The sequence below is a fragment of the Leucoraja erinacea genome, chromosome 32, assembly GCF_028641065.1.
Source record: "Leucoraja erinacea ecotype New England chromosome 32, Leri_hhj_1, whole genome shotgun sequence".
Taxonomy (NCBI): domain Eukaryota; kingdom Metazoa; phylum Chordata; class Chondrichthyes; order Rajiformes; family Rajidae; genus Leucoraja; species Leucoraja erinaceus.
In genome coordinates this window covers 649,383-675,000 of record NC_073408.1, presented here as the reverse complement: position 1 = coordinate 675,000, position 25,618 = coordinate 649,383, and the positions used below count along the sequence as shown (strand labels likewise).

General features: G+C 44.9%; 1 protein-coding gene and 1 long non-coding RNA gene across 9 annotated transcripts in view; one reads left to right on the top strand and one right to left on the bottom strand.

Annotated features, from left to right (window-relative positions):
- LOC129712236 (uncharacterized) overlaps positions 1 to 4,180 on the bottom strand; it is a 4,657-nt gene extending 477 nt beyond the window's left edge. Inside the window, exon 1 of the long non-coding RNA XR_008726014.1 lies at positions 4,042 to 4,180. This is a non-coding gene — a long non-coding RNA (uncharacterized LOC129712236). The remainder of the gene's footprint in view (positions 1 to 4,041) is intronic.
- zbtb16a (zinc finger and BTB domain containing 16a) overlaps positions 1 to 25,618 on the top strand; it is a 163,386-nt gene that overhangs the window by 18,365 nt on the left and 119,403 nt on the right. For 2 of the 8 annotated variants that reach the window (XM_055660500.1, XM_055660499.1), the window contains one exon: positions 11,986 to 13,304. In XM_055660500.1, coding sequence (XP_055516475.1) covers positions 12,082 to 13,304 — 1,223 coding nt within the window. In that variant the 5' untranslated portion in view covers positions 11,986 to 12,081. Of the gene's footprint in view, positions 1 to 3,120; positions 3,222 to 3,306; positions 3,579 to 3,712; positions 3,820 to 4,095; positions 4,231 to 4,407; positions 4,562 to 4,592; positions 4,818 to 11,985; positions 13,305 to 25,618 lie in introns of those variants that run through there. The other 6 variants (XM_055660501.1, XM_055660495.1, XM_055660502.1 and 3 more) reach the window with 6 other exon arrangements.

Sequence of the window (25,618 nt, the reverse complement as noted above, 5' to 3'; positions counted from 1 at the left end):
CTGTTACTCCAGCACTCTGCATCATGTTGCTACTCAAGTACACTAGCCGGGACATGCATTACGCTTCTTTCTACAAGTTTATGAGCATCCAGCATTAAATCCCACTTTAGTGTCCACTCCTCGCTGGTACAGCCGCCCTCTGCTCACACCTCGTACAAGCGGGAATGCCAACACGTGTTAGTTCCTACTCCAAGTTGAGAAGGTGCGGCGACTGCGGGTGCTCGGAAGGCCCCGACCACGGGTGAACACGGAGGGGAGGCTGGCTGGACTATGGTGCCATCCTCACCTTGGTGCCATTTATGTTATGTTGTGTCGTGGACTTTCTGTGTTTGTGCTTTTTTAAAATTCAATTTCAATTATATTTTTAATATGTTTTATTATTTATTTATTATTTATTTATTTTTTTGTGATTTTTTTTATGATACTGCCTGTAAGGGAAATTCATTTCGTTGTCTCAAATTGAGACAATGACAATAAATTTGAATACAATACAATACAAGGTGGTCCATGTGCAGTTGTCAAGGAAGACCGCGACTTCTCGCAGCGAAAGAACTATAATGAGTTGTCTGACTTGGTGAGCATGTTGTGTGTGGTATTGCCATGTGTCTGCTGTCCTTGTCCTTTCAAATAGTAGATGGTGTGTGCATTGGAGACGCTATCGGTGCAGATAGAACTGAATGTTCTTCAAACCTCATGAAACATCTCTCGAGAGGGGAGATATTTGAGGTGGTATTTCCGGTGCTAATTTGTCAGGTCGGTTTGTGGTAGTCCATCAAACTTATCAACATATTCCAAAGAGCAGCCGTCCATGCAAAGTGTAGACACACACACACACAATGTCTGTGCCGCTTGTGCGAAGTTAATGTTGCTCACTTTTTAGATGTTTATAAAGAGCAGCAGTTTCTTCGTAACTTATTTCATTCACAGTATATGTGTCGTGGGTAAAGACATGGTCAGTAGGTACAATGGCTACCAATGTGACCAAATATCCCAACCCCAAGCGTCGTCTGTCCATTCCCTCCACAGATGGTGTCCGACCCGCTGAGTTGCTCCACCACCAACAGTGTCTTTGTTCAGTCGGGGTGATCAGGATGGACATCTCCCTAAGACTCAAAGTACAGTGTGTGTTTCTTACACTTTGGGAACAGTATGTGTGGGATTGTCTGACAGGTGACTACTGGCCTATTGGGTGTGAAATGACCATTTTGACGAGGCCGGTATCTGTCTGGGATATTCAGACAATGAATGGACAATCGGTGCAGGACAGTAGGCCTTTCGGCCCTTCGAGCCAGCACCGCCATTCAATGTGATCATGGCTGATCATCCCCAATCAGTACCCCGTTCCTGCCTTCTCCCCATATCCCCTGACTCCGCTATCTTTAAGAGCCCTATCTAGCTCTCTCTTGAAAGTATCCAGAGAACCGGCCTCCACCACCCTCTGAGGCAGAGAATTCCACAGACTCACCACTCTCTGTGTGAAAAAGTGTTTCCTCGTCTCCATTCTAAATGGCTTACCCCTTATTCTTGAACTGTGGCCCCTGGTTCTGGACTCCCCCAACATCGAGAACGTGTTTCCTGCCTCTAGCGTGTCCAATCCCTTAACAATCTTATATGTTTCAATAAAGGGGGCAATGAGAAACGGGCTGAAGGCTTAAATGCGGTGGTTGCTATTAAATGTGCCCTCTGAACATGTTGTTTTCTGCTCCCCAGCGTACACTCACGAACCACATACATCTTCTTGCGAATGGCGCGCACAGCCTAGACTTGTTTGTCACGTCGGGTTGATTGCATGAGTCTAAACAGGGTGGAACACGTGAAGGTCGCAGTCTCCCACCCACTGACCACACTAATGTTATTAGACCTTCTTGCATAAGTAATTATTTGCTTCCCCTTTTTAAAATAAATGATGTTACAGTGACCGGCCCGCACTCTGTAACACATTCTGTGGGTGAAGTTATCAGGACTTGTTACGTGTTTGTTACAAGCGATGTTAGCATCGTATTCAGTACAGCGTGTAACAATTCAATGCCAAATGGAATATTGCAGAAGACTCTTGAGTTATTTATTTTAGTGACGAAGGAAATGTTACTTAAGAGTGACTTCGAGTTTATATTTTTAGTTCTTTTGGAGTTATTCCATTTACAACATGATAAATATAACAGTTGACAACGGCTGCTCAAAACAGGTAACTTGTGGAAATAAAACCAGAAAATGCAGCGGCGATCTGACGTGTTTCTCATCCCACAGACGCCGTCGCTACACGATTTATTCTTTATTTCAGATTTCCAGCATCGACAGTTTTTTAAATTATGATTTACAGTTTGGAAATTGACCTCGTGGTAATGAGATCATTAGAATGATATAAATGTCTCGTAAAAGATGAATGATAATAACCCCGCTCGGTATTTTAAATATATTTGATAAATATAATATGTAGTCTAAATACAGTCAGTCACCTGCTGGCGTTGGGAAACTACAAGAGGAACTAGATTTCCAATCTTTGAGCCAGGTTCCCAATGATATAAGAGGTAGCGAGGGTAGCGACCTACACTTACACAACCCCCCCCCCCCCCCCCCCCCCCCCCCACACCACACAACCACCACCCACCCCCCCCCCCCCCCCCCCCTCACCCCCCCCCCCCCCTGGGCAATGTCACACCACCGGGTGAGACATGATCGGGGCCCACCCCCAAAATGTACAAAGGTGATGCTGCAACGATGAACCCCAAACTTCAGGCCCGCTTCTGCAGCGCCCCCCTCAGCCCCCCCCCCTCTCTCCCCCCCCCCCCCCCCCCCTCTCCCCCCCTCCCCCTGCAAGTGTACTTGCAAACAACGGGAGTAAACGCATCCACCAGGCATCAGGATTAAATAAAGCTGCAGATAAACAATGCCCACAGCCCGGGGTCTCTCCCACCGTGTCTCCAATTTGCTGCTTCTGTTCTGACCAGAACTCGCGCTTTCAGCTAAATGCAAATATCAAGATGTAGAATTCAACTCCCTGCATTGTAGACAGTGTGTAAAGAGAGAGTTAACCCATGGGTAAACCGTGCAGGGGGTGGCCCGGGTTAGAGGGGGGTCACACACACACACACACAGACTCCTCACTGGGGTGGTGCATCAGGTACAAGGGACATCAGGTACAAGGGGCATCTCAGGAGCGGCGCCAGGATGAAAGATGGCGGACTGGCGAGAGTCACAGCGCGTCGGGGCTGCGGACTTGAGTGAGTGTGAGGCGCGGGCGGATGACGTGTGGGACCATTTGATTTGCTACATGGAGTGAGTGTGAGAGAATGAGTGTGTGAGAGAGAGAGAGAGAGAGAGAGAGAGAGAGAGAGAGAATGTGTGAGTGAGGGAGAGAGAGAGAGAGTGAGTGTGAGACACAGTGTGTGTTAGTGTGAGTGACAGAGTGTGTGTGAGTGTGAGAGTGAGTGTGAGTGGCTGTGAGAGGGAGAGAGCGGCGCTAATCACAGCCCACATCCTCCACTACCGACCCCCCCACTGGGTCTGCGCTGAATGAAAAGATCATTGTATTTATATAAAAAGGCCAAACCTATTTGTACCCGGAGAGGACAAGGAAGGTAAGTGGAGAAACGCTGCCGGTGTGACCATTGTCATCGTGTGTGTGTGTGTCGCCTGTTTGTGTGATTCTTTGTCTGGCTGCAGAGTCCACGACACTGGGTGGTGGGGAGACGCGAGCGAGCCGAGCCGTGACCAGAGTGCAAACACGTCTAACGTGGGAGGGAGCGAGGGCTTTGTTAGCGGCCACCCCGGGCTTTAGCCCCCGTTATATGTGGACATGTCTCCGGCTCCCGTGTGTGGGTCGGTTTGTGTGTGTGTGTGTGTGTGTGTGTGTGTGTGTGTGTGTGTGTGGGGGGGTTATTGATGGCGGGGACATTCTGTGTGTGTCTTGCATCCAGCGGGCTGCCTGTGCCGGCCGGGGGGGAGAGGGGAGAGGGGAGGGGGGGGGAGGGGAGAGGGATGATGGAGAGAGAGAGGGGGGGGGGGGGGGTCGTTGTTGGGATCCGAGCTGCGAATCCTCACCGCTGGCCTTTTAAACCTCTCGCCGCCGACCGACTTGTTAAAGCGCCGCTTGCTGGCGTGTAGTCCCCACCTGCAACGTGTTCACCAGTTAATTTAGATGCATTTACGTGAAGAAATCCAGTTGTATATTGTGAATGTAACTGTGCTGTTTCCACGGGCGGTTGTGATTTACTGAACAGCGGCGCCAGGGTGGGTAATGAAAGCGGGGGGATTGGAGGTGAGGGGGAGAGGGGATGGGGAGAGAAAGAGAGAGAGTGGGGTTGGGGGGTGAGGGTGAGGGTGAGGGGGAGAGGGAGAGAAAGAGACAGAGTGGGGTTGGGGGGAGGCGGCTGGCGCCGGGTACATGAGGGCCAGTATACACCCTCCACACACAGTCCCCGGACACCATTAGTTGTGAAGTTGATTTCCGAGGCCGGTGTCTCTGGGACTGTCCTCTCTCGCACGGCGGCGCTTGAAGCCGCCCCTTTATTTGGGGTTAAAGCAGATACACGTGCCTTTGTCCGTCTGAGGAACGGCTCGGGTAGGTCGAGAGAGTGACATCTCCGTGTATAAAGATGTAATGTCGGGCATGGTTCATTGTGCAGCGGCCGGGCTGTGAGTAGGGAGAGTTTAAAATATCCGCTCGCGTGTGCAGTTGATACTTGCAGCAAATTGGGCCCCTCTCCTCTCCCCTCTCCTCCCCGGCGGGTGTATTGGCGAGGTGACTGTGTGCCGGGAATTGTCCGTGAATGAAGTGAACCCGGGGCGCCGGCTCCAGCAACAACTAATGGTTGGCAGTAAGTTAAATAGAGGATAGATGTTGCATTTCTGTAGCGCCTTTCCCCACCCGCTGGGATAACGGCCTGTATCTGTACGTACAGATAGACCGCGGAGTTTCGGGGTTGTCCGGCAGAGTGGACACGACCCCTGGTCAGTGACCCAGCACCGGCCCCTCCATCCCCGCCCGGCCTGTCCCGGCCCCTCCATCCCCGGCCTGTCCCGGCCCCTCCATCCCCGCCCGGCCTGTCCCGGCCCCGCTGGCAGCGAGTCCCCGGAGCGGGAACCGAACCCGCGACCTCCACATGGACACAGAGTGCGGGAGAAACTCAGCGGGTCAGTCGGCATTTCTGGCTGGCGTTGCCGCTGCCGCTGTTGCTGTGATCTCTGTTTCAGGCAACGGGAATTCCCAGCCGAGACACAGGTAGATTGTAGTGTTAACGAGGATCCCATTCCCGCCTGAGTGACCCGCTGAGTTACTCCAGCACTTTGTGTTTCTCTTCGGTATAAACCAGCATCTGCAGTTCCGTCTTACACAAGGACTGTGGTCAAACTGTACACAAATAAACAGCCTGTGTATGTCGAGATGGCAAGGTCCAGGAATTATATTTAAGATATTTTATTAAATGTATAATTGTTGAGGCGCGACATCCAATGAGTTATTTATTGTCTTTACAAACTGTGTATAATAACTGTTGCTAAATACATCAGCTCTGACCTTCCCTTTCCAGTGGGGACCTTTGAGAGTAAATGGGACATATTGTTCGCTTCCGGGTGGACTGGCCGCGCGGGTTATCTGTTTGTCTCTCCCTCGGGTTTGACCAGGTGTGAGTTTCCGTGAGTCGGCTCTTACCTTCATTGGCCCTCACCTGCGAGAAACAATTCCACTTATCAAACTTGCCCAGGGCCGCGGGGAAGTTTCAGTGAAGACCATGTGGCGAGTGGCCTATTCCTGCACCTATTCTCTATGTTTCTATATTCTGCAATTTTGGGGATCCGTTTATTCGCAAATGTCCCTTTTTTTAATGTTTCCATACAGATTATTCTTGGCTTCCTGTCCTCTCTCTCCCCACCCTACTATCTCTCTCTGCCACCTTCCTGCTTCTCAATAACGTCACCTGGGACAAGTAAGATTGTCCCTTTTATACCCAGGGCAATGTTTTCTAGATTTAACTGGAAAAATAGTTGCAATTTCTTCAATACTCCCCAGAGACATTTCGACCTAAACGGATAATTTTGAGGTGGTCAATCAAAAAAAAATCTCCCAACATTACAATAAAATATCATTTTAAGTTCACTTTGTTTTAATCCCCAGTACTCAATGCCAGAGGGGAAAGCACATTTAGCACCTTGCAGTATATCATAATATTGAAATGGTTACTTTTACTGATCAGTATTATTGCCTTTATCAAACTTTTATTCTTCATTTTCTTTATCAAATATTTACTTTCTGTTTCACTGCTGTGTCGAAGTAGTCCATTCAATCCAACTGCTGTTAAAGTTGACCTTATTAAAACATTTATTTCTGTGCTATTAACTAGACTTTTTTTTTTTTTGCGCCCAATATTTCAAGCTGATTGCCAAATGTAATTGTCCAGTAACAGTGTGTTTCTGTGGGGATGAGACTGGACTCTCCAGAGTTTTTTTGGGGATAAATAGTGAGGTGTTCACTCTTTATGCCAGCAGACATAAGCGATGAACAAATTGACAATGAAATGATAATTGAAGCAATGTTACCATGAGAAAGGCAACAACATAATGCATCGACATTGCAGCATAATGCACCTCTAAACTATTGATTAATGTGGGTAAGAATATATCGATAACTCGCTGTAAAGTTGAGGGACCTTGTCGTGAACAGAGAGGGGTTTATTTTGGTCACAGGCAAGATTTTTGTGTTTATTCAAACTGTTCTGTTCAGAAAGGGTTGTTAATTTCTTGACCTTGTGCTGCCCCAAATTACTTTACAATGAAGTACTGTTCTAACGATGGATATTGTTGCAAACTAGTCATTACAGTTCATATTGTGGAGTAGAACTCTTGAGTTGATAGTTTAACATTTTTAAGAGTCGCAGCATGGTAACAGGCCCTTCGGTCCACCAAGTCCATGCAGACCATCAATAACCCAATGGACTCTGTGGGTGGAAGGTCCTGTATCTCTGAATTAAACAAAACCCCGTCCTCGCTAGTTCTACATTATCCCACTTCCCACAAACTGGGGGCAGTTTTTAACTTTTGCAAAGTCCAATTAACCTACAAACACGCTCATCTTTTCAGATGTGGGAGGAAACCGGAGCACCCGGAGGAAACCCACACGATCATAGAAAGAATGTGTAAACTCCACACATGGCAACCAAGGTCAGGATTGAACCTGTGTCTCTGGTGCTGTGAGGCAGCAGCTCTACCCGCTGCGATGCCCTTGAGTTGATTGGTTTTTCTCAAGAAGCTTTTTCCATTGTTTCTGTTAAAAAACATACATTTATTAAAATGGGTGCATAGCTAACCTGAGAATCTCACTCCATCCCCATAGCTGAAGGATTGTTACTGCCCTTGAAAGGCTGGTGTGGGAACTGTGCTACACATTGTTGGTCATTACACCAATGTTGCTTTGTGTGCAGTTGCTACATTTACGCTGGATGCTAGTACTTGTTCAGGAAGTTGAAAGCTTTGGCAATGAGTTCATGAGGATGGGGGAGGGGGGGAAGTGCTGCTCGGAATGAGGATAGCCCAAGATGTTTGTTGCCGTGTTATTGCTGTTATCGAAGCACGGGAGAATGGGAATCTATATGCACTGGTTTGTTGCAATATGCCAAGCAGATTTTACTGTACAGGATACTAGATTGCCTGGCATTACGGTGCAATGTGACGCTTTTAAAATCAAATTGGCCTCTAAACTATAAGCTGTTTATTGCACCAGCTGTAGTTTTGAGGTGTGTTACTGCCTTGCAACAAATTGTTTTGGAGAGAGATTTAAAGGTAGTGCGGGTTGTTGCTTGGCAGTGAATGAACAATGAATTTTACACAAGCTGTGACTAAGAGTGCAGTGCCTTGAGTCAGCGACCTCTTTATATGCGACATATGTCATGGTTTATCTACATGTTCCTTTCTGACAGGGCTTTGAAACATTCGCTTTACTGAAAGACAATTCAGAAATTTTCTATTCTTCCCAACGCTGATGTTTTTCAGGAAACACTGTTTCTATGAAAGTGTGGTTGTGTAGCCACTACTTACAATTTGCTAATAAGCAAAGTAATGTTGATCACAGGATAGCAACAGAAGTGATTTATGTGCACCATTATAAGTTGGACGATTGTGATCCATGTGGCTCTTGCTGAAGACATTGGGAACACTTTGCAGTGCCAGGCAGATGAGTCCTCTCTATATATCCCACTAGCATCTCCCAACAATACAACACCAGATTAGTGCTCCAGTTTTGGAATGGTTCTTGAACCCACAAGTATCGGAATTTTGCCCGAGATCTTTCAGCAGAGTAGAGCTAGCATGGAGATGGGAAATATTTGGAATGGTTCTAAGGTATAGTTGAACATGACCAATGATTGGAGGCAGAGCTGCTGCTGAAACACAGGCTCCCTCTTTTGCTTTGAGGGAAGGTGGGGAAAAGAGGAATTTTGGTTGTCGGCTTTCTGCAAATTGTGAAAAATGGAAAGTGATTCAATATCTTTTTAAAAGGGAAATTTGGGTGCCTACTTGAGAAGGGAAATTATATCAATTGGTTAGTATTTACTAAGCAGAAGCTTTGAAATTCCCAGAAAGTACACAGTTCAGTCTGGCTGTTAAACTTCCCAATGGGATGTTGAGGAATACTGCAGATACATTTGGTCGAGTTGCTATGATAAAAGCTTTTCTCAACCCTGTCCATTTTTGGGAAGAAGTGAAGAGGTAAATTGTACCCCTTCAGTGACACAATCTCACAGGACCTGGCCTTCCTCTTTGCTTGTGAATCGGGTTAAATGTGTTTGTGGATCGTAGCAATTTGTGTCCTTAAATGCTAGAACCTCTTTAGGTGTCTTCATCAGGGCTGGGCGCTTGTCTCTGGAACAGAAACCCTAATGGAAATCTTTCAAAAAGATTATGAAAATGTTGAACATGGTGGAAGAAGTTTCCACTTGTAGGAGTTTGCAACAGAGTCTTGAGTATGTGAGTCGCAAATTAATTTACTGGTGATTTCAGAAGTTCTTAGCCAGACCCTTGTTAAATGTTGAAGTTGCTACCATATAGAACATTTGTGAATAGCATCGATGTGGCTGAGGGGGAACTAGTTAAATTAAAGGAGGAAAATGATCAGTCGGGTGGAAGGTGGGCCATTTGGCCCAAATACCACTGCAATATACTGTAATTCTACGTATAGCTGGTGACTGCAAGTCCGTCCTTGTCTTATGAAATAAAAAGTGACTTTAGAATATTCAGTGGGTGCAAATTGGCCTTTGCACTGCTCCACTATGGTGTAACTGGGTTTGAGATTCCTAACTCAAAGGCCCCCCCAAAATGTGACCTGTGAAATTGTAGGCAGAAATCCTATAGAGACAAACTGGATCCGATCTTAAGGCATATTCCACATGATAAAAGGATGTGTTGGAAAGGTTATAGACCTTGGTTACATGTTTTGTCCAAGAACATTTGGCTTTGACGAAGCAAATGTTAGCAGCTAATTTAACGGCAATTGGCGCCAAGCTGTATCAAGTTGCTAAAAGTCAAGGTGTCAATGGAAAGCAGCAGTTGATGTTTAACCATTTAGGCTCCTATTTATTTATATTTGTTTTACACTTTCTGCTTTGTTTAGAGTAGTTCAGAGGCCATTTGGCCTAACAGTCTTATGCTAACTCAGCTGTCCAATCAATCTCACCTCACTGCCTTTTCTCAGCTTGTCGGCTACTTGTGTACAATAATGTCGCAGGTTATAGGAGTAGAATTAGGCCATTCGGCCCGTCGAGTCCACTGCCATTCAATCATGGTTGATCTCTGCCTCCTAATACAATTTTCCTGCCTTCTCTCCAAAAATCTTGACACCCGTTTTAATCCAGAATTTGTATATCTCTGCCTTAAAAATATCCACTAATGGGCTCCACAGCCCTGTGTGGCAATGAGGTCCACAGATTAACTACCCTCTGACTAAAGAAATTCCTCCTCGCCTTTCTAAAAGAGTTGCTTTTAATTCTGAGGCTACGACCTCTGGTCCTAGACTCTCCCACCAGTGGAAACATCCTTTCCACATCCATTCTATGCCTTTCATTGTTCTGTAAGTTTCAATGGGGTCCCTCTTCAACCTTCTAAACTCCAGCGAGTACGGGCCCAGTGCCATCAAACGCTCAGCATATGCTAACCCACTCATTCATTGAATCATTCTTGTCTATTTCTAATTATGTTTTTCTGGGCATTAAGTTCCATGCTGTAACAATTAACCAACCTTTTAATGACGTTAGCTTGTTTTTGTCCCGAACATTATTGCCAACTATCTTAATTCAATCTCTTGTGATTACCAATCCTCCAGTAATGGAAATATTTTCTGCACCTTAAACTCTATCAATGCTGTTCATGGATTTTGAGCATCCATTTAAAATTCCCCCTGAAGCATTTGTGCTGTCGGGAGCGCAACGTAGCAGGCGTCAAGACCCGTCATGTAACGGAGATGAGGGATTTCATTTGGAACTTCAATGCATGGAAAAATATTTTTGCTTTAATGTTAATACCCAGTAGCAATCACACTGGGTGAAATGCAGAGCTCTGCGGGTCCACCATGTCCTATAATATGACTGCTGCCCCCTCTCCTCTCCCTCCTTCTCTCTCTCTCTCTCCCTCTCCTCTCCCCCCTCCTCTCCCCACCTCTCCCATAACTTGACTGCACGCTACCTAGCCGATCAATTTACTACCTTGCTTTGTCCCTTGAAAATTGCAAATAATTAATCTTGAAAGCCAAAGTTTATCAGGAGTGGCATCATATTGGCTGATAATTAAATGAGGGAGATGGAAGGTGCTACATAGCACGGCACCTGGGAATACAAGACGGCCATAAATAACCTTCACAAACATTTGTCACCATGGATTAAGTACTATATTTGTGGCAATATTGATTTATGACTAAAGCACTTAATGTGATACAGTGGAGCACAGCAAACAATAGTGGGGATTCAGAGCGAGGTTTACAGGGGAAATGAGAACATTACTGCACAATTTCTGGAGCTGCAGTAAAAGGGAATGTGATGACCAATTCATGTGCTTTCCATGTCGGCCTGTATTATAGACGAGATATTCACGTACAGATTATAGAGGGAGAGTAAGGCAAGACCAGGCAGTGATGTAAGTAGAAGGGTGCTGTTCCACTGGATGTATTTATAGAAATTAGGTGCAGGAGTAGGCCATTCGGCCCTTCGAGCCTGCAGTTCTTCTCATCTCGATTTTAAAGGATTTCCCCTCTATCCTTAAGATGTGACCCCTTGTCCTGGACTTCCCCAACATCGGGAGCAATCTTCCTGCATCTAGCCTGTCCAACCCCTTAAGAATTTTGTAAGTTTCTATAAGATGCCCTCTCAATCTCCTAAATTCTAGAGAGTATAAACCAAATCTATCCAGTCTTTCTTCATAAGACAGTCCTGACATCCCAGGAATCAGTCTGCTGAACCTTCTCTGCACTCCCTCTATGGCAATAATGTCCTTCCTCAGATTAGGAGACCAAAACTGTACGCAATACTCCAGGTGTGGTCTCACCAAGACCCTGTACAACTGATACATTTCCAGTATGAGCTCAGCGAGGTGTATGATGACTGGCTAGTTGGTGGGAGCTGCCGATGTACGTCGCGCTGACCCAATACATGCAGGGAGTGAAGATTTTTTGTAAATAAGGAAGAGAAACGGAGGCAAGGGATTCCAGAGAATTGGATCCATGGGTAAACAGAGCCAACTGCCAATGGCTGAATGAGGCTTTTGAGAAATGCAGTGGGTTGTGTAAGTTGGAACGAAAGATTTATGAGTTCTGGGGGAGATGATGGATTCAATGCAACATCACAATATTGTGGTCCTTGAGTCTTTCAGACATAATAATTGAGGTATAGGGAATGTGCAGATCAGTAAGGAGATGTTTGATGGGTAGATTGATGGAGAGCAGAATTTGCTGCCAACCTTCATTTCCACAAGAAAGCAATTTAAAATTCTTGCCCATTTTTTTTGTTGCAGGTGACACCGGACTTCAACAACAGACCGTGTAGCCAACCATACAGACAGCCTGATGAATTGGTCCAGTGTAGAACACATCTGTGGATTTGATTAAACATGGGGTTAGTAAAGCTTCAGAATCCCACGCATCCCTCGGTGCTCCTTCACAAAGCCAACCAGATGCGACTGTTGGGGACTCTGTGTGACGTGGTGATCTTGGTGGACAGCCAGGAGTTCCACGCCCATCGCACAGTCTTGGCCTGCACCAGCAAGATGTTTGAAATTTTGTTTCTACGCAACAGTCAGCATTACACCTTGGACTTCCTTTCACCAAAGACATTCCAACAGATCCTGGAATATGCTTACACTGCCACACTGCAAGCCAAAGTAGAGGACTTGGATGATCTGTTGTATGCAGCAGAAATATTGGAGATTGAGTATTTGGAGGAGCAGTGTCTGAAGATACTGGAGACGATTCAGGCGACAGATGACCATGATACAGACATGACTGTCACTGAAGAGGAGGATGGGGGAAAGGTCATTTTTACCAAGAACATATTGGTTACTAAACACATTTCTGGTGAAGAGGCTGGTTACCCTGCGAAGCAAGCCATGCCAACAGGGCCAATGGAAGACCAGAGTCCGTCAGTCTCCACATCCTTTGGCCTTTCAGCAATGAGCCCCACCAAAGCTGCTGTAGATAGTCTAATGAGTATCGGGCAATCGATTATTCAGGGAACTCTGCAACAAGCTGCTGTAGATGAAGCATTTTCTGCTAGCAGTAGACATCCCATGATAGCTGAGATCAAGCATGAAATGATGCAGGTGGAGGAAGGTGAAGGCCCCAAGATGGGTGACATGGGTTCTTCAGGGGGAGAGAAGGTACTCGATGCAGATAAGTCCAAAGAAGCGCCCGGCACGCCAACTCGTAGCAGCGTCATCACTAGTGCCCGCGAGCTGCATTACGTGCGTGAGGACAATCCCGGGGATCAGCCTCTCGAGGGTGGGTTTGTTGCCCAAGTGGGGTTGGAGAACAGCTCTAGTGCACAGGCGGAGAGACATGCCACCTTGTACCCCATTCAGTTCAACCGCAGGCCTGACGGTCTGCTGGAGGTTCCCGCCTCACTCTCGTCCGCCCTGCACGTACAGCCTGCGCTCTCCATGGCGATGGACTTTAGCGGGTACGCCGGCCTCATGCCTCAAGGCTTCATCCAGAGGGAACTTTTCAGCAAGTTGGGCGAACTGGCTGTGGGCATGAAGACCGAGAATAGATCTGCCAGTGAGCGGTGTAACGTCTGTGGCATTGAGCTGGCCGGCAATGAAGCTATTGAGCAGCATAGGTGAGCATTGCATCTCCTTTGTTGGAACTCCTCTAAGTTTTGTAATGTTCCTGTTGTGCTTTCAAACCAATCCCAGCAATCGCTTCACAACCAGTTCAGTCCCTTCTCTTTCACAACTTGCTGTTTCAGCCCGATTAAACTTACTGACTTTATGAATATGGTTTTATTGTTTAAACTATCCACTTTAACAAAGTTTGCCTGACTGACTTGTGCTCTAATCACTTTCTGTGGGAAAAATAACATTTTTATAATTTAGTTAAATTCTGTTTGCAAAGATTAATCTTGTTAGTCCTTATCTTAACCAATGGGTGATTGATTGACTGATCTTTTATTAGACTGTGTTAATGGAAAAAGTTGCATGTGTCGGGAGGAACAGCTTAAGGGGTAAAAAAACATCCCACCGTGCCTGTAAGCCTCATAGAATCAGTCTTGAATTGAGGGCAGATTAATACAGGCAAGTGTAAAGTGTTCTCCAAGATAGTAAAATAAGCCACGTGTGTACAGGGTGGATGAAGCCATGGGTGAAGTGGAATGAGACTTGAGACATGTCCAACATAGACCCATCTACTAACCCATGGAGCATGGACCTACATCAGTAAAGTCTTGGTGTACGTCAGTTGTCATAGGAGACGGGAGCAAATATAGTGATAAATAAGAACATTGAGCAAGAAGTGGTACAAATGTGAATATTTGTGAAACTGCTGGATGTGAGGATACCAGCAATGACTGTGGGATGTAGAGAGGGGGTGAAGATGGGGAGGAAGATGATGCCTTTACTTCCATACTGTACTAATCCACGCCGTGTATTAACCAGTTTCTCTGTGGGAGTAAGGGGCTAACGATGGACAGATCGACACAGAGACTGTGTCCGTATCTTTTGTTGGTTGATATTTCCCCGCAGTTTGCCACTACATGTACAAGTCCTTGCCTCAACGGAGCTGCAGGTCTAAAATACATACGACAGAAGAGAAGGTCCTGCAGTCATTTGATAATGAAATTGAGCTTTGCACTCTGTACAAGTCTGATAAAACTCTAATCAACCCAAAATGCTGGCCAGCAACATGTATGTTCCCATCACAAAGGACATGTATTGTTACATACACCAATTGGTGCAGTGGACTGTGAGTTACCTTGCAGCACACAGTAAGATGAACACAACATTGTGGAATTAAACATAAAACATCTTCCATAGCGGGATCAACGTTTCCCACTGTGACTGAAGGCACCAATGACTGATCTTCCTCTTGTTCACCTGCGATCGTGGCTGATTGAGGCCCCCGCACTCGCCCCCACGGCAGCCCGGTGTTTCAGGCCCCCTCGTCCAATGATGGAACTCCGGCGTCGGAAGAACACTCTCAGCGGCTTGGAGTTCCTCACCTGCCACCTGCCACCTGCCACCTGTCACCTGTCACCTGTCACCTGGCTTGGTGTTCAGGCAGAAATATGAGGGGAGCGTAGATACAAGAGAGATTTGGAACGGGTTGGGAGTCTGGTAGTGAATCACTGCACTGTGTCGGAGATGTCGCTCTGTTTCCCCCACTAGGCTCGGCTTTTTATATACGTTTAGAAATGCTGACTCTTCTACCTCGATTGTCAAAGCATATTTTCTCAGAATAGACTTTTAAATTGGATTTCTGTTGTGAGAGGGAGGACTTTTTACTGTGATATAAACACAAGATTGAATGATGTGATGTAAGATGGGCGTTTCAGATTCAGAGAAGTTAGTTTACCTAGATGGCATCTCTGGAGAGAAGGAATGGGTGACGTTTCAGTCAAGACCCTTCTTCAGACTGTGTCTATCTTCAGTTTAAACCAACATCTGCAGTTCCTTCCCACACAGTTAGTTTCACCATCCTGACTATTGAAGTTATGGTAGCCAGCACTGTGTTCTGATGCTGCACAGACACTGGTCCCATTTTGTATTTGCCACTTAATTACCTGCAGCAGCTGCAGGGTTAAGACTAGTGGGAACGCACTTTGTTTAAATCTTTATCAGGAGCCATATAATTGGAGAGAGACACAAAGCTGGAGTAACTCAGTGGGACAGGCAGCATCTCTGGAGAGAAGGAATGGGTGATGTTTTGGGTCAATACACTAGTCTGAAAGAAGGTTCTTGACTCGAAATGTCACCCCTTCTCTCCAGAGATGCTGCCTCTCCCGCTGAGTTACTCCCGCTGAGTTACCGCTGAGTTACTCCCGCTGAGTTACTCCCGCTGAGTTACTCCAGCATTTTGTGTCTACCTTCAATTGAAACCAGCATCTACAGTTCCTTCCTGCACATTACTAGAACAGGAATGGAGGGTGAATGATAGGGGTGCAAGGAGTGAGCAGCAGTGTGAGACTGCATGTATAGCCATCCAGCACAGGCAGCAGAGGCCGGCCACTTAGAAACAAAAATCGGTGCAGGAGTAGGCCATCCGGCCCTTCGAGCCAGTACCGCCAATCTATATGATCATCTAAAATCAGTACCCTGTTCCTGCTTTTTCCCCCATATCCCTTGATTCCTTTAGCCCTAAGAGCTAAATCTAACTCTCTCTGTCCTGCATGCTGTGTGACACTGTGTTCTGTTTAGTCCTTGCCTTCAACACACCAGTTGCAGCAACAGATCACAAATTAAAATGCCTCCATATTTGTCTGAAGATATTGGTGCCTTGTGGGAGGGATTTAGGATTTAGCCCGTTCTGTTTGAGCAACCTCTGTTGTTGTGTATCATCTGCCTGGCAGCCTGGCCCTCTCTCCACCCCACCATGCCCCTCCCTCCCCCCCCCTCCCTGCCCCCTTCTCCCCCCCCCCCCCCCCCCCCCCCCCCCCCCCCCTTGGTCCTATTTACTCCCGGCCTTATTAATGGCACCTGGTAATGTAAGCTCCTAATGGGAACCAGCATTTATTTCCCTTTGTGTGACCAGCCCTGCCTGAACATGTCCAGCTAGGAAGTGCCATTAGCTTTATTGCTGGAAGACCCTGGGCTGCTCAGGAAATGAGTGCTGCAGGAAGGCCCGAGATGTTGACCTGCCCGGGTAACCCCTGCTCACTGCAAAGACCTCTGTCGACACACTGGGGATTTCAGCTACTCTGGTTCTCGTCTTGACTCCTGAGGTTAACAAAAAGTCTACAGATTGACATTCCTTCAGCCAGAAACTCGCTCGTGACCTCTAAGTTATTCCTCCTACGAGCAACTTAAGGTGTTTATTTATTTAAAAATGTGCGGTATAATTTAAGGCCATAGTCCAACATCCAATTACATCGTGACTTCACTTTTATAGTGAATTCCAGCGCAGGATGATTTCTAATTATGTCGTTCGTGACTTCTCCCTCTCCCCCACATGCCTCCCCTAATGTTCAATGGGGTACACAGTGGATCCCTAACTTGGGGGGGGGGGGAATAGGGTTGGGGGGGGGGGGGGGGGGGGGTGGGGGGGGGTTTCATCTTTACTGGACACTCCCAGCCCTGTATGTTGTCAGTTGAGGTCATCTTGCAATCACTCAAAATTGGTGTTTGATTTCTGAATCAGAAATATGTTTAATGTTGTTTTGAAGCAAGGCCCCAGCCCCTGCCTCGTCTCCACTATGTTTGAGCTTTCCCCTGTAGTTCATTGTTCTACACAGAATACTTGCCCCTTCTACACAAATTACTGAAACATTACGTAAATACTTAACGTATGAGGGTGGTGGGTGTATGGAACAAGTTGACAGGGCAGGGACAATAAGAGCATTTAAACGACAACTTGGGCAGGTATATGGATAGGAGAAATATAGACACAATGGGTCAAACACTGGCAGATGTTTGGTTGGCCTGGATCAATTGGCTGAAGGGCCTGTGTTTATCCTGTATGACTCTATATACAATTAAAATAAAAAATACTTGGGATGCATTAACTGTGGAGCTTGCTGCTACCACATGAAGTTATTTGGGGGAAAATGTCAGTTCATTTAAGGGGAAAGTTGATAAATATGTGAGTGAAGGGAGAATGAAAAATCCGGTGACTAAGTTGTGTTATGAATTGTCCCTTTGTCCACGAACCTTGTTTTTGTGAAGAAACAAAAATGATCCCAGTATCCAGCAGAAAATAATGGATTAATATTTGACGGAGGCCCTTCATTGGGATGTCCACAATATTGGTGCCAGCTTTGTTTTAACCATAATTGCAACCCAGCGTTTGGGATGATACCGACGTGGCTAAAATTGATTCATTCTTATCTTTCCAATCACTGGGGTAACTGTAAAAACATTTTGTAACTTTTTTTTTAAATGCTTGGATATTCACAAAGATGCTGAATATTCTATGCGTACCTGCTATTCTAATTGTCAATAAGCATAAACATTGAAGGGAAACATAGAAAATAGGTGCAGGAGGAGGCCATTTGGCCCTTCGACCCTGCACCACAATTCATTATGATCTTGGCCGATCATCCACAATCAGTAATCCGTGCCTGCCTTCTCCCCATATCCCTTGATTCTGCTAGCCCTTTTAAATCCATCCAGTGAATCTGCCTCCACTGCCCTCTGTGGCAGAGAATTACACATTCACAACTCTCTGCGTGAAAAGGTTTTTTCTCATCTCGGTTTTAAATGTCCTCTCCTTTATTCTTAGATTGTGGCCCCTAGTTCTGGACTCCCCCAACATTGGGAACATTTTTCCTGCATCTTGCTTATCCAGTCCTTTTATAATTTTATACCTTTCTATAAGATATCCTCTCATCCTTCTAAATTCCAGTGAATACAAGCCTAGTCTTTCCTCGTATGACAGTCCCGCCATCCCGGGAGTTAACCTCGTGAACCTACGCTGCACTGCCTTAATAGCAAGGATGTCCTTCCTCAAACTTGCACACAATACTCCAGATGTGGCCTCACCAGGACTCTGTCCCATTGAAGTGTTAACAAAAGTAGTAAAATAAGTAATTGGGCAGCTAATAAATAACGTCCAGAACTACAGTGACATCCTGCCATAGTTGTTTAATTCTGTATGAATTAATTGTTCAGAAATCTGAAGCAATATTTTCAGTGTTTGTATGTGTTTCTGGTATATAACGGGTTTGGTTACATTCTGGATGCTTGTGGCAGCTTGATCTTGGTAAAGATGTATTTTGGTTCATTTTTCATGTTTGCATGGGTTTTCACGAGGCAACTTTTGGAATGTTTTGCCCTAATGCTCCTGGTGTATTAAACTCTACCCCCGACCATGGAATCGGACGATCACAAACCTGCCAATGATTTTTCCTCTGAAATAAAATAATTGATAGCAGATTATTTTAACTTGACCCAACCTGATTTTTCAGTTAAATAAATGAAAAGTAAAACCAGGTGGTGGGCGAGTTTGTGTTGCCAGAAGTTCTCACCAGCCATCTTGAGATAAAACAACCTCTCTTCTGTTTGTATCAGTTTCATTTCTTCCTCCAGAAACCTTTAATTTGGACAGTGAATTCTTCTCTGGAAACTGCCCGAGCTTCTCACCAGCCGCACTGAGATAAAGCAACCTTTCTTTTCGTATCAGTTTCGTTTCATTCTCATAGAAAACTTTAAATCGGACACTGACTCGTACTCTGGGACTTGTTCTTTCTCCTGTCTTCCTGGTTTGCTTGTTCGTTTACTGTGTATGTGGGTTCCAGTACATGGTGAAACTCTCATAAATGTGTTCTCTGTTTATTAAACTTAGTGTCAGTCCTTTAAAGGGAATCTTGATGTAGGAGTATCATTTAAAGGTGATTCAATTACTGGAGGAGACGATAAAAGTTTACTGAACAAAAGCCCTCGATATTCAGAACTGTTTGAATTTCTGAATCAAACCTGCGTCAATTTTTAATTAGAAAATGACAATCTGTTTTAGTGATTGAATTGGTAGCCATTGGATAAACTCATTGGATCATTATATAATTTTAATTGTTGAGGGAAAAATGATCTCATTAAAAAATAAAATATTTAAAGTGAAGCAAGTGAAAGTTTCCCTGGTCAATGTCTGGACTCTGATACTGATGTTGAATTTGTTCCAAGAGTGGGAACCTGTGGCAACAATTTTTCTCGTGTATCAATTTTATTGTTAGATATTTCCAATTGGTTAAAACCTACTTGTGAAGGATGTGTTAAAATGTAGGCACTATGAAGAAAGTTGCATGTGGAATTGTTCTGAGTGGCAAATTAGTAAAGTTAGCCAGGCAGTCTGTACTGATTCTGCCATCTCCTTTTACAAATGTTTAAAATATTTCTTTGGACTTAATTTCAGTGGAAAGCAGATTGAAGGTAGATCATGTTTAACGCTGGATAATTGCTTCCAGATATAACACAGGGTTATGTGTGTTAGAATAAAGAGTCTGGTAAGTGCTGACTTCCTGTGTAAATTTGGTTATTCTATTCATTCAAGGCTGTCCTGGGTTGTGTCATTCTTCAATACTGTTTTCCAGGTTAGCGCGGGATCACAAATTAATTTGGACGAGGCTAATCACATAACAACCTGACTAATCATGAAATAACTTTGCAGCCAGCCTGAAATGAGTAACTAACAAGCCTATAGGTTGCAGCACCACTGTTTCCCTATTTCCTGATGCTGCTGTTTTAGTAAAGTTTGTTTAACTTCATGCAAATCAAACCTGCCTTTTTTTTTTGTTGCTCCTCTACCTCTCCACAGCTGCGGCATCTCTCAGCAACTATAAGTATACTTGAGGAGAAAATTCAGTGGCTGTTTCGGCTAAATATGTGAGAGAGTTTGTCACAGGTTCCCCATCCTGGACCTTTGATTAATCTGACTCCGCTGAAGTTGAGTGAGATTGAGTCGACAGTATGAATATGGATCCCGATCCACAATGTCACCCTCCATATTCTCCACAGATGCTGCCTGACCTGCTGAGTTACTCCAGCACTTTGTTTTTTTTTGTAAACCAGCATCTGCAGTTCCTTCTATCTGCAATGCCTGGCGTTCCTGCCTTTATGGAGTGGCGACAGATTTTGTTCCCCCATCTTATTAGATCGGAACTCTCTGCTGGGCTAACTTAAACTTGTTTTTAATGTCTGGTATTTTTAAACAGTCAGGCATGTTAATTTTAAATTCCTCACTATCTGTGTCCATATTCCTGCACATAATGTACCAGTGTGTTGGTGAGAGCATCTATGTGACTTGTCCACCTTATCTTTAATTAGTCATGTGTTTTTGATGCATCCCTGTCCCTACCTTCCTCCTTCCTCTGGGACCTCAGTCCACCACAACCCCTTGCACTGCCCCAAGTTTCGTCATTCCAACATGGGTGCATTTTCCATCAACTTCCAAGGTCCCAAGTTCTGGAATTTCCTCGCTTATACTTTCCCTTTTTTCACCAATGCTGATATCTAATGATGTGGGTGACTGTCACATTTTGTTTGGTAGCAGGTCTAGGAAGTGCCATGCACCTTCTTACTCCAGTGAAAGTTCTAAATGAATTCTTGCTGTTTGTCTGGCATCAAATGATTAGTAAAGGGATCCTCGTTAGCTTAATTAGTACGGGTGTCCGGGGTGATGGGCAGAAGGCAGGAGAATGGAGTTCAGAGGGAGAGATAGATCAACCATGATTGAATGGTGGAGTAGACTTGATGGGCCAAATGGCCTAATTCTGCACCTATCACATGAACATAAATGATCAATTATTCTATGTAAACCCAGCCATGTTAATGCAAAGACCAAATTGGAAGAAAAAAAACCCAATATTGTAAAGATTCATAGCTAAATATTGCAGACCATTAAATATACATTTTGGAATGGAAGGAGTTAAAGCTGCAGTCTTTGCTCCGTTCTTGTGATACTGAGCCATATATAGTTCTTGCTCAGTTTGAGCCCCCCCGGCTGATTGGTTGTGAAGTCATTGCCACTTCTAGTGTTTGTACGTCAGGCTGATGCATTTACAGTGTTTTCTGGTTGAATTTTAGTTTTCCTGGCAGATGTCCAATATTTACATTCCTCTCTTACATGAGGGGATGGAAAGCATGCGTGTGTGTACCATTTCTCAGATGTGAAAGGCAGCAATTATCAGCTGCTTGTAATTGTAGCGTGCTCCAGACTAGAGAGGCGGTAGCAGTGGAGCTTAGCTTCACATTACTGGACTGCAGGGAGACTTTTATATTGGGCGAGATAAATTAATGTGGGCTGTGGAGATGACCGGATGTAATCTTCTAGATAAAGATGAATACAAAAAGCTGGAGTAACTCAGTGGGTCTGACAGCATCTCTGGAGAAAACCCTTCAGACAGGGAGTCGGGAAGGGAAATAAGAGATATAGACAGTGATGTAACGTTTCCCTTTCCTCTAGCTCTTGGTCTGAAGCAGGGTCTCAACCCAAAATGCCACCCATTCCTTCTCTCCAGAGATGCTGGCTGTCCCGCTGAGTTACTGCAGCTTTTTATATCTATCTTCAGTTTAAACCAGCACCTGCAGATAAAGATGTGCACATCAGCTATGATTTAGTTGAATGGTCGTCCCCAGCTCCTAAAGGTTCAAGAACAGTATAAATATTGAGTGGTGTAGAGGTTCTGGAGGAAATATGTCCTCTGTATTCAGGGCCGGATTAAGACCCATAGAGGCCCTAAGCACTTAAAAGATTTTGGTGCCCCCATATATATGTAATTCAGAATGTAAACCATAAAATAAATGTTTATTTTTCAAAATGAAACAAAACTAACAGTAAGATGGAAAATAATGTTTAGTTTTGTATACTTCTAGAAACATAGAAACATAGAAATTAGGTGCAGTAGTAGGCCATTCGGCCCTTCGAGCCTGCACCGCCATTCAATATGATCATGGCTGATCATCCAACTCGGTATCCTGTACCTGCCTTCTCTCCATACCCCCTGATCATATTAGCCACAAGGGGCACGTCTAACTCCCCCTCAAATATAGCCAATGAACTGTGGCCTTTGTGGCAGAGAGTGATTTCACCACTCGCTGTGCTGAAAAAAGTTCTTCATTTTTTAAAGGATTTCCCCCTTATCCTTAAGCTGTGACCCCCCTGGACTTCCCCAACATCCAATCTTCCTGCCCCTGTCCAACTTAAGAATTTTGCCCTGATAATAACCACTTTGAATATTATTTTAGCAAGTTTAAAGTGATTTATTTTGTGCTGTAATCCATTTACCATTTCTGTGGTACCCGCCCCTTCCCTTGATGCCCTAAGCATGTGCTTATTTTGCTTAATGGTTAATCCAGCTGTCTGTATTGATGCAGCAAAGGTGAATGAGAACATGGGACGTTGTGAATATAGAGGCAAGAGGGAGATATTTACCAGACCTTTGATTATAGGAAACAAAATGGATAGCACAGTCCTGGAGGGATATGGATCAATTGTGGGCTAGATTAAATGGGCATGTTGGTCAGCATGGATAGTTTGGGCTGAAGGGCCTGTTTCCATGCTATATGTTGCTCTGGCTTTCACTCTAGGACAAGGGTTCCCAACCTGGGGTAAATGTTGCCCACCCAGGGGGTTAATTTGTTGATTCTGGATTTGTACATATTGTTTCTCATTGACTGACTGTTCGGTTCTGGTATACCGGTATCTGTTCATCATTAGTTGTCTATAAATAAGTGGAATAACATTGTAATGTGCTATTAAAGTTGCCAGGGGTAAACGGGACAAGAGAGGTGGGGAATCTCTGCTCTGGGAGCTTGGAACATGGACTGGAGAACGACTGAGAAAGGGGGAAAGTCAATATCATGTTGGTACTTTCATTATTTGTCAGTTGTGTATTTACGAATGAAAGGGTGATGGGATTGTGAGTGACCAGATCACTGTTTTCCTGCACACGCTATTTCTTTTCCTGCCCATTGTTACAATGACATCTTTTCTGACACATTCATTTGCTGTGTACGTTGATTGGGTCAATCAGTGCAAGTTACTGTGTGGTCACCACGTACTATGGTCACCATGTACTGGTCACTTTTTCAAGACACCAGTGGGGTCTCGTTGACTGCAGTGTCTGCCCTTCCTTGTGTCTCTCCAATGTAGATGCTATCTGCAGAGAGTGAACATTATAGATAGACACAATGCTGGAATAACTCAATGGACAGGCAGCATCTCAAGAGAGGGAATGGGTGATGTTTCAGGAACACTATCGTTGGTTCAGCCAAGCCTTTGGTGAAGTTGTAAGATTTTGTAGAGCCACATGGATATTTTTTTCCACTACTTTAAAATGGTTGCTGTAGGTCTGTGAAGAATGTATATCGCAGTGCAGGGGTCTCTACTGACTGGGAGTGTATGAGGTTTGTGCCAGTTTGAGACCTAGATCACGAGTTGCTAAATCAGATTTCATTTGTACATGGATGTGTGTCCCAGTTGCTGTCTCTGTTTGACCAGCTGACTGCTTATCAGTCTAACTGAGACCCCATGTGCTCATTGGAACAATGCATGGAGATCTGGTGGTCTGATAATCTTATGCTTCATTGTTGAGCAGTGGACTCTGAACATAATGGACCCTTTGCATGGAGGCTTCGAACTTTAGACGTTGCAAAGCAAATATTACACATTGTTAATACCAACCTTGTGTGTCGTTAGACTGTTGGGGTTTTTTTGTGTGTTTCTTCAGAGTTAATTGATGACTGATCACATTAGTAACACATTACGTTTGACCTCCGAGAACCACTTCACGTTTCCCTTTAACTGTGTTAATGCTTTTTGTGTTTGTCGGGGGAGAGTTGAGGTTTGCAATTCTTTCCGCCCAAACCAATTATGAGGCAATTTGAAGAGTAATTCAGATCAGGAACCCTTACCCTTGAGATACTGAGAGAGTAGGGGTAGGAAAAATGATTTTATTCTTTGCAGCTTTTTAGAATCGAGGTGGAGTTCAGATACCGATTAGCTTTTGTTTATTTGAATGGTGTTGGAGTGTGTCATGTTTTTCCAAAGCTTCCTCGCCATTTCCCTCCGTTCACCCAGAGAAACGTGGTCCTAATCTGCCTGCCTGTTGACGGCCATGTTGAGCTTGCCAGGCACAGTGTGAGACTGAGCGAGAGGTGACGTCTGGGGCAGGGGCGGAGTCTCTGAGAGTAGAGGCTTTGCGGAAGTGTGAAAGAGTAACGTTGACTTTGAGAAACATAAATTGGTTAGGCCAAAATGAGGACATTGCCCTATTTTAGATGCCTCTCCTGGTATGCCAAAACCATTGAGAGGGTGCAGACGTCAAAGTTATGCAACATGGAAACGGGTCCTTTGGTCCAACTTGCCCATTCCAACCAAGATGCCTCATCTACACTAGTCCCACCTGCCCGCGTTTGGCTCCTCTCCCTCTAAACCTTTCCTATCCATGTACCTGTTTCATTGTATTTTAAATATTGTTATAACACCTGCTTCCACTACCTCATCTGGCCGCTTATACCATATACCCACCACACTTGGAAAAAGTTGCCCCTCTGGTTCCTAGTACATTTTTCCCATGTCACCTTCAACTTGTTTCCTCTGGTCCTTGATTCCCCTCCTCTGGGTAAAAGACTGTGTTTTCCCTATTTATTCCCCTCGTACTATATTACATTTGGCACGATAATATTGCCATGAGGTGCTTTGGTTAGATTAACTAGAGTTGACATTGACAACATATTGAATCAAACTGCATGGAATAAAGGGAAGGACGTTGACCATGGCACGATTAAGTCAAAGCCGATTGGAACTTAGTTGATCTGACAATGTCTTGAGGTATTGGTGAGACAAGTAATGATAGGCTCACTTTGTTGTTTGATTGATGTACTGACCAACCATAAGTGATGGAAATAGAATTCCTAAAAAATGTGAACAGGCTGTGGATAAAAGAAGAGTTTTCATGAAAGATATGGATGATGGGTCAGTGAATAATTGTGATTGGATAGTTTGTTCAGGATGTGGAGACAAATGACCTTCTCTCTTCAACGTAGAGATGAACTGGGAATGGGCCTCGTGTTGATTCTCTCTCGGGCTTCACCCAGTGACTGGTGGACTTGTGGGTTGATGACATTGAAGACCATAGGCTTTTCAATGTACTAATGTGGAGGAGACCTGCAGAAACTGGCTCTTTGGTGGAGTTGACTAAAACCATTCTCCAGTGGATTGAGATTGGGAACAGCCACCTGCGTGGGCACATGGACCTTCACCAGAAGCCAGTTGGCTCTGCTCATTGTGGGAGTTTCCTGGGTGTGACTGCTCCGTACACGGGATGTACTTGGGTTAGAGCAGCGTGTGAGAGAGAGAAGTCTAGGAAATGTCATGGTGTTTGAGCCCAGAAAGCAGACGACCCAGGAGTTGTCAATATTTGAAACCCGATCCGCAATGATGTTGGGATACTGACTACATACCCATTCTGACTTGTGGATTCTGTCTGGGTGTCAATGTCAAAAATCG